This window comes from Carassius gibelio, chromosome A8 (genome assembly GCF_023724105.1).
Source record: "Carassius gibelio isolate Cgi1373 ecotype wild population from Czech Republic chromosome A8, carGib1.2-hapl.c, whole genome shotgun sequence".
Lineage (NCBI taxonomy): Eukaryota > Metazoa > Chordata > Actinopteri > Cypriniformes > Cyprinidae > Carassius > Carassius gibelio.
The window spans coordinates 19903597-19913201 of record NC_068378.1 but is presented as its reverse complement, the minus strand read 5'-3'; the positions used below and the strand labels follow the sequence as shown (position 1 = coordinate 19913201).

Sequence of the window (9605 nt, the reverse complement as noted above, 5' to 3'; positions counted from 1 at the left end):
ACATTTTGTGTAGAGGTGCTCCGATCACGATCGGCCGATCGTTATGCGTATCTCCTCAGTAAAGCCGGTTTTCTAATCAGCGGTTAATTCCATCAGGTGCGTGATTTCACATAGAGTAGCTGTTAATACACAGAGCCGTTGTTAATAGAGAAGATGCGCAAATCACGTTAATTTTCAGCGTTTATTGGCCCATCTTCTCAGTTAACAACGGCTCTGTGTAGTATCAGCTGCTCTATGTGAAATCACACACCTGATGGAATTAACCGCTGATTAGAAAACCGGCTTTACTGACGAAATGCGCATTAACGATCGGCCGATCGTGATCGGAGCACCCCTAATTTTGTGACTTATAAGAGTTAATACAATTAGAAAGATATACTTTTAAGATCTGTATGTTCCTTATTTTTTATGTAAAAGCAATGGCGGCCTTGTAACTTGAATGTCTAACATCTACTTTAAGTTATTTTATCTGTACAAAAACAGTTCACTATGCTGCTTGATATTGTAAACTGGTATTTGTTATTGAATAATTTGAATTTACTACAATATATCATTTTAATTGTAAAACTGAACTTTAATTTTCTTAGTTATATACCCTTAGCTGGGATTTGCAGGGAATCTGATCTTAAAAATTTTACTAACACAACTTTTGCAAGTGAACATCTGTTTTTTCCATTCCCATGCCCTTTTAAGGGCTTCATACAGTACTATGATATAATTTAATATTCAGAAGGTTTTTCTACGCCATCATTGAACATTGCAGCATTTTTCAAATAGTGGAAAGAAGTGGGTCAGGTAAAGTGTGAGAATGGTGAAGCATCATACTAGGTCAGATATGAAAAATATTTGTTCTGTAATTAAAAAGTTTGTTGGTGGACATAACTTGTATATATTTGTTTCACATGGCGCACCACAAGTGTATCTTAGACCATAGCAGTGGACAACAAACAGTGTTTGATTCACAAATAAATTATTGAAATGGTCTGGAAACCTCTGATTTAGAGTAAAGACTAGAACTACTGAGAACTTTACAGTATTAGCATATAGCTATATTTACAGCTTAATTTAAAAGATAAACATCTTTTTACACATACTTAGGACAAATCTAATGAGGACCTATTATAAAAGTGTAATTTGAAAAATAAAATGCACAAATTGCAAATAGTTCTCTTTAAATAAAACTGAGAGAAGAAAATTTGTAACATAACGTGCTTGACACTCTCCATGTAAAGATCTTGGAAAGTTGTAGAATGCTGTTGTTGCTGTTTCAAGCCACTAGAAATAACATCATCATAAACTTTAATTCATAATGTGTTCCCGTTAAAATGTTCGTTTGTCCTCAAAAGGGCATTGAGTTCTGAGTCAGGTAACATCCCAAAGTTTGAACCTCAGGAGTCTGTGCTGTTCTTTGTAACAAGTGCTGGTCTCCAGTCAGGTTGATAGAAGTGTATGTTGAACATACGTGCCCAGTTGGCAAAGACACGTTTCTCTGTAATGAAACGATGATGGCTGCCATGCCGGCCCTGCTCGTGGGAGAGATACATTTTGCATTCATCCAGCCCCGCAGGCTCATAGTAGTGATACGGCACTGAGGGCTCAGGGCTGGGAGACCTGAGAAGAACAATCACATGTCTAATTGAAATTGTATAAAAACCAGCATAATGTAAGCATTATGGTGAATATGGAAATGAAAGCCTCACTTGCAGAAGTCAGGAGGAATCATGCCATAGACATCAATTCTGTCACAAATCTCCATAGCGATTGCCATGGTAAACCAACCCGTGCTGAGCCATGAATTGGATCTTTTTCTGAATAACACAGAAGAGAAAGAGGACATGTAGCTGTGATGATCAAAGGTTCCCCTTCTTTGCCCTAGCTTTCCATCAAAGGAATAAATTACAGGTGCTGGTCATATAATTAGAATATCATCAAAAAGTTGATTTCACTAGTTCCATTCAAAATTGAAACTGGCAACCCTGATCTGAACGCACGTGCTGGAGATATACTTCTAATCACAGGAGCGCCTTTACTGACGAGATGCGCATGAAAATCGCATTTGATTTTTTGCACAGCCCTAGGTGCCATGTCATCTGCTGGTGTTGGTCCGCTGTGTTTTCTGAGGTCAACACAGCTGTATACCAGGAAGTTTTAGAGCACTTCATGCTTCCTGCTGCTGACCAACATAGAAAATGGGGTATTGTGAAGAGGAAGATGGGAAATGCCAGACCCAAGAATGCAGAAGAGCTGAAGACTGCTATAAGAGCAACCTGGGCTCTCATAACACCTGAGCAGTGCCACAGACTGATCGACTCCATGCCACGCCACATTACTGCAGTAATTCAGACAAAAGGACCCCCAACTAAGCCCCAACTCATTTTCATACTTTTCAGTTGGCCAAGATTTCTAAAAATCATTTTTTTTTGTATTGGTCTTAAGTAATATTCTAATTTTCTGAGATACTGAATTTGGGATTTTCCTTAGTTGTCAGTTATTATAATCAATATTAAAAGAAATACAAAATTTCACTTTTTGAATAGGATTAGTGAAATAAATAAACTTTTTGATGATATTCTAATTATATGATCTGAACCTGTACATTTAAAAAATAAATTACAATAGAAAACGGTTTCTTTACATTGTAATAATATTTCATGATATTAACGTTGATCAAATAAATGCATGGTGGGAGTAAGATATATATTAAGGCTTACCTAAGACAAAAATAAAATGCAATGCATGCTGTCTCCTTGGATACATGTTAAGATTTTTACAAAAACATTTTCAGCATCTCATGTACAATGTTTTTAGTTCGAATGGATGGCTCAGATGACTCGCAACAGGAAACGGCTAGAGATAAAATCAATATAACGAGATAAAGGAGATAAAAGATCCTCAAACAGACAGAAAAAAACTCAAAAGTTTATGAACATGTGAGCATTTTGCCCTAAGCAGTTTGTTTATGATTGGGTACATCCCAGCTGGAACTGATCCTCTACTAACCCTTAATCTACACTTATGCCAAGCCGTATGCCCTGTGGGCCAGTGATACCAGCCCTGCAGCAGGCTCTGGTGCTCTGCACATTAGTAAAGCCAACTTACAGTTACAAAGATTAGGTAAGCTAACACAAAGAAACATTACCATCCTTACCTATCTTTCCCTGTCTCCTTCTTAAAGAGCTCATCAAAATGCAGCATCTTTAACCCTGAGATGACGTACACCTGTAGTTTAGGCATCATCTGCTTCAACAGACGCAGGTTGTTGTAGACAAGGCCTTTACCGTCTTGTCGCATGTAGTTTCCTGGCCCCCAGAAGATAAAGAAGGTGTTCTGGCTGGAGTCGAGTAGCTCGTGTCGGTTTCGTAGCACACGTTGCATGCTGGAATGTGCGACCACACGCAGACTGGTTCGCCGGCCCACGTCACTCTTGTAGCCTCGTGTTGGGGCATCGTTCATACGGATGACGCACTCCCTGCGGTCAATCTCCACACCTCGACCACTTCCGGTCATGTGACCAGAGCTGGTCACTAAGGCACAACTTTTGCAACGCATCCTAAGAGGCTGAGGATGGAGATGATGAGATGTTTTAGACTTCATGTACATATTTATAATTCATTCAAGTTAGTTTCATATGCTTCTGAATTTTTGTAAAAAAAATTCTACAAATAGTATGATTTATTAACTAAAAACTAGAGATAAGTAGTGGTTAATTAAAAGTTACTATAATACTTCCCTTGCATTTTGATTTTAACTATAGACCTCAAAAGAGTCTAAAGGGGGTCTACATGAGGTTTTTATGGGGTTTTTTTGTGTCTTGTGACACTGGTATTCGGACATGCATCACAGTATGATAAGGGGCATACATTTACTTTCACACATTTGAGGTATTCAGCCAATCACAACGCACTAGATAGCCGGCCAATCAGAGCACACCTCGCTTTTCAGACCGATGAGCTTTGTAAGCAATGTCCCTCTCTATTTCTGAGAACATGTCTGGGTAAAAAACAGATTTGGGCCATTATCCTTTATGGAAAAACATGCTCCCTGTAAAAAAAGTTTGGAAATTTGATTGAGCATATGAAGTTGATGGAGGTTAAACTGCATTTTTAGAAAGTTTGCATCATTATTTCTTTAGCAAGGATGCAGCAATATGAAAATATTTCATTAATAAGGAACCACCATTTTTTTTAATTCTGGACCACACAGATAAACCTATAATTATTTTCATGCTGTGGCTGATAACCGAAAGTCAGTAATAAATTCTATACTTTTTTATATATATATATAAATTCAAGATAAAAGTAATTACTTAAATTTAAATGAAATAAAAATATCAAAAATGCTACAAGTGAATTTGGGTCTCACAACATATATTTTTCTAATACTTTTTGCGATATTAAATTATGAAGAGTTTTTAAAGATGTAATTGAGCATTAGATGACGGCAAAGGTAATATGAGCATGGCAATTAAATATTTTACAAAGCTCAGTAATACCCAACAACCACCAATATAAACAAATATTAAAAAATATATATATTTTAAGGTGACTTCATTCATACACTACATTGCTAAAAGTAGGTTGACAATGGATCATAGCCATCATACCATTCATAATGAGCTTTTGGCATCGGACATATCCTCTGAATGTTTTCAAGCTACTCTTCAGGGTGAAATGAAATTGGAAAACTATTTCCTTCCACTGATGGTTAGAAAATGGATGTGATTTTTGATGAAGACTTGTAGGCCATAATTCATTTAGCAGTCTTCCACGCTGGCTGTTCATTTGCACTAATACAAGCTAATCTTCAGTTTATGACTGTTACAAAATTACTTCCACAGAGTATCCATTAAAATCTGGCTCTGAATCCTGGAGCTCTTATTAGCTCAGAAAGGAGTGCTCTTTTGACTAATGAGAACTGGTAGACTTAAGAGCCGTTTCTGTCAGTGAGAAGTATGATAGAGATGCCTTATGACAATGAGATCGACTCAGAAGAATACTAGAGGCTTTTTTGAGCACAGGTATTGTCAGGGTCAAATGTAAATATGGCAAATATGTCAAAAATAGATAAAGTTTTCACTGACAAGAACACAGCTCTCTTAGATGTTTTATATTTAGATGCTTTATATTTTATCATACCCATAATATAGGTATAGTTCACCCAAAAATATGAGTTCTATCATCATTTACTGACCATCGGTTCTTTCAAAACAATTGTGATTTTTTATATATTGTGGAAAACAAAAACGGTTAGTTATAGCAGAATGTCCAAGCTGCTCTTTTCCAGGCAATGAAACTGAATGGTGACAGTGTCTGTAGAGCAAGGATTTTCTTTACAAAATGTACTGTTACAATATGCACTACTGTTGACGTAAAAAAAAATATTGTATGGTTTCAGACGCTTTTGAATATAATGAATAACGCTGCTTTTAGGTGCTTCTTCTTTGGAGGGGTTAAAGCAAAAAAAAATCTTTTGACTGAAAATTGTTCCTCAGCCAAACAAAATTCCACAGCCATACCTGTTGTTGGGGTTAGAAAATAATGCAGAGCTTTCATTTTCAGGTGAACTAGCCCTTTAATGACAAAAAATATATCATCCATGTTTACCTGACATACTGTACTTCTGGTAATCAGTGTGCATTCTCTCATTATGCACACTAGTATATACATATAAGTATATGTGAGTTTTTAACAACCCATGGAGAGTAAACAACATGTCTGCACAGTTGTAGTTTTAAACCAAATCTTTGGTGACATTATAGAGCACAGGTGAAGGAGGGAAAGAGAAAACAGAGAGAACCGAGAGACAGATTTACATCCTTGATAGTTCTGGTGATTACAATGCCTCAAGATGAGGCCAAAGCTTGACAACACATGCTTGCAGCTTGCAGCTTTATCTGATCAGGAGTGAAGGAACAAATTATGGCATCACTGGAAGACTTTAAAATGCCTGCACCTGATTTATCATGAAAAACTGCAGAGAGACAGGAGACACACACAAAGAAAAAAATAATGACAGAAAGAAAGAAAAATGGCCAAGTCTCCTGAATATTATGCATAGTGTGCAATGCATATCATATAATGCCAGTGCCAATATAATAATGCTTATCTGGCTGAGGATATTATTTGATGACTAAGAAGAAGAGCAACTGCATCAAAACTGTTTAATGAAAAATGTAGGAGATCTTAATTTATAAGTTATACATGGATTGGAAAATGATCCAAATGTCTTGAGTCAACCAAAGAGGAGTTGATAAGACTTATGCATGAGTGAGCATTATAGGAGACCCAAGACTGGTCAGATACAGTCTGAGAAGGCAGATTTTAAGGTAAACATTTAAACATTTACTGTGTTTTCCAGATGTCTGTGAAACATTTATTATATATATATATATATATATATATATATATATATATATATAACAGACAAAGGTGCTCAGCATTCAACTTTCACACACACAAAAAAAATGAAATGTAAAAGCCCTAATGAGAGGAATGTCTGGAAACTTGTTGTAAAAATACATTTTAACATTGTTAATCATTATTAATAATTTTAGTGCTTCATTGGATTTTACAGACCTAATGAAATTAAGTCACCTTATGATCAATGATGCTGCTGTAACCTTCTAAGTGGGATGTTTGCTGTTGTCGAACATCAATCTGGTGTCCATCTGACTGCATCTGGTCTTCTGGTGTGTCGGTAAAACTACTGTTGTACAGGAACAATAAGCTTGTAAGCACGCTCACAACACCAATCAATATGATCCCATGACGCTGCAACAAGAGGAACAAGAAACTTGTATTGAGGATGCTCAGATTATCCTTTATCAATGCTTCCGCTGACAGATGCATCAGTAAATTAAGCCTCATTGAGGCATGAATGAGAATTAAAATGTACAACAGTATAGGACAAAAGAGTTGATACAGTACATAGCTTCACAATGAAATACGTTCAATGAACTGAATGAGCAGCTAGTGTGAATAAAAAATATATATGTTTAAAATAAAAACATGCATGAAATTTGCAAGCCTAATGTTAGGGTAAGTTGTGTTAGCTTCAAGAATCTTTTTTTTTTTTACAGTGTAGTTTTATTGCAAGATTTTAGTAAGTTAAATTATATGTTTTCCATTACCCGTAGCATCAAAAATTTTAATTTTTTTTTAAAAAAATTTAAATTAAATTTTTATTTTAAATGAAATTAAACAAAATTATAAAATAATAAATAAAATTAGCCTACATCCCAAACAGGAATTTACATTAATATATATAATTTGTATTCAAATTAAATTGCATTGAATTATAGAATTTCATTTATATACATAGCAATATTAAATTTGGTAACATATCCATGAAAAAAAAATGTCTCCAAATTTGATATATTAATCATGCAGACATCTGTAGTAAAAGTCTTGATTGGAATCACACCATGGCAACTGCAGTTTCCACCAAATCGGTATCAGGCTAATACTTAGTACAACTTGCCATTGACAAAACTGTCATCAGAAAAGAAAATAACAACAAAAAGGCAGACAGATTCTGAAAGTCTGCAGAAAATTTCCTTTTCATCACTGATTACGTTTTTTGCTGTAGAAACAATAACTGGAGTAATCGGACACTGTGTCGGAAGCTACGTACCATGGTAAATGTCTGTAAAGTTACTCTATAATGTCAGAGAGTTAGCGTTACCGTTCGCGTCTTCATATTGTGAAGTTTAAGTCTGTCCGTTTAGTCCAGACGTGTTCTTTAGCCTCAACGACAGCAACTTTACAAATTCACTCTTCCCATCTTCAACCCAGCACATCCGCTCACACATCTTCACAGTCACACTGAAGCTCTACTGAACTCTGTCAGGTCTACAGACATCCGTCCTCACGCGGGTGACGCGGCTGCGCGTGCGCGAGGTCTTAAAGAACGCCGACTCTCAACACCTTACTTAATTCATATCATTTAACATCTTTTGAAAATATTGTAACCCGAGATGGGAGTTGGCTATATTTATAAAATGTTAAGGTAGTCAAAAACGGTAGCTATAAAGCTCTAAATGTGAGTTAGGTCACTTTCATTAAAATGGGCGGGTTGAATTTTGAGTGGTTGTAGAACAACATGTGAGATTGATAGATGTTGTGTGTGTGAGTCTGAAGGGAATGTGCTTAGTGCTGTCGCCTACACAAGTTACTAATGTTATTTTCCTCCTTTGTATATTTACAGTGTATATAAATTTGATTTTGACAGCTGGCTAACATAAAATAACAGCTCTCCCTTGATTGTTTCCCATGTAAAACAATATCAAAATAGGATCTTCTTGTTAACTGCAAACTCGTTACAGTATATTTTTGTAAGGCATTGATTTAAATTAATTTCATTTTGGATTTCCAGCCAAAATGTAATTGTCTTTTTAGAGGAACTTAGAGGAAAATAAATAAAATACTTTTCTAGAGTAATTAATGATTTGTACTGTGCTGTAAAGATATTATTGTAATTCAGTTTTCCATTCTCCACGATGTACGCTTGATATATGGTATATGTTCATGATCAGCAGTATGCAGCGGATTATATTTGATAATTTTATAAGTAGTCATTTGATATTTCTGATTGAGTTCAGGCTGACAGATCATGAATGATTTTTAATATGACTCATAAATCATAAAGCAACATACAGCATTAAGTTCAGATATGTATTTTTTCACCAAATAAAATGGTATAAAATAATAAATTAAAGTACTATCCTGAGTATGTAATAGTCATCGCAAACCTTGACACTAAAACCTTTTGTCCTGAAGGTCAGGAGCATTCAAAAACGCCCACAGTCAGTTTTCATTAACTGTATTCAAAGAGACAGAAAGCCATCACAGGGGTGTATATTTTTGATGCATGTGCTTTTAAACTCAACCTCAGGAACGTATTACAGTGCATTAATCGATGAGAAATTCTGGGATGCAATATATCAAACTCACATTCATTTCCCTTCGGTCCACAGTGAGATGTCACTTAAGAAACCATTGTAATCCATCAGTTTTTTCTTATTATGGGGCACAGTAATTTACATATTAAACAATGATTGTGATTTATAAAAGTGTACCATGCCAAATGCCGAAACAGAATTATTATTTTGATAATCTAACAGTCAGTTCTCAGTCCATCATGCACTGTCACTGTGATATTCCACATGCATCTTAATGGATCTTCATTTGATACCACAGAGGTCACTGACACCATTATTTTCATGGTTTATGAGGGGTGACGCAGGTGACTTAGAATGACAGTCTGGTAATGTGAAGTGACTTCAGATTAGAAATCAAAGCCTATATCCCAATCCACCAGCATATGGCAGGGTGTAAAAGATACCATCTTCTCGTCTAAAAATGGCACGCAATGTGGCAGAGCTTCTCCCGGGAAATCATTCATGATTTATGGATGTCTTGCTGTGTGCTTGCTGTGTGATTTGTTAAATATATATATTCCAAATAATTATTAATTAAACGTCTGTGCACATGATGATTGAAGAAGAATAGTTATGTTACAGAATGATATTTTACAATTCACTTTCTCATTAATAGCTGTGTTTAAATCAATGCGGAAATAAACTCATGAATCCAACTCAATCAAAT

At 35.6% G+C, this 9605-nt stretch overlaps 1 protein-coding gene across 1 annotated transcript; it reads right to left on the bottom strand.

Annotated features, from left to right (window-relative positions):
* Positions 1-620: 620 nt before the first annotated feature.
* LOC128018813 (alpha-N-acetylgalactosaminide alpha-2,6-sialyltransferase 5-like) lies at positions 621-7873 on the bottom strand. Its single transcript, XM_052604592.1, has 5 exons — positions 7684-7873; positions 6594-6770; positions 3149-3558; positions 1701-1808; positions 621-1611 (listed from the first exon to the last, which is right to left on the bottom strand). The coding sequence occupies exons 1-5, from the start codon at positions 7696-7698 to the stop codon at positions 1389-1391; spliced, it is 933 nt and encodes a 310-aa protein (XP_052460552.1). The 5' UTR covers positions 7699-7873; the 3' UTR covers positions 621-1388.
* Positions 7874-9605: the final 1732 nt, after the last annotated feature.

Bases quoted from the DNA above. Each gene is read 5' to 3' on its own strand.
- LOC128018813 (XM_052604592.1), bottom strand. The intron at 1,809-3,148 runs GTAAGGATGGTA...TGTGTTATTCAG, and splicing joins AAGGAGACAGGGAAAGATAG to AAAAAGATCCAATTCATGGC. The intron at 1,612-1,700 runs GTGAGGCTTTCA...TGTTCTTCTCAG, and splicing joins ATTCCTCCTGACTTCTGCAA to GTCTCCCAGCCCTGAGCCCT.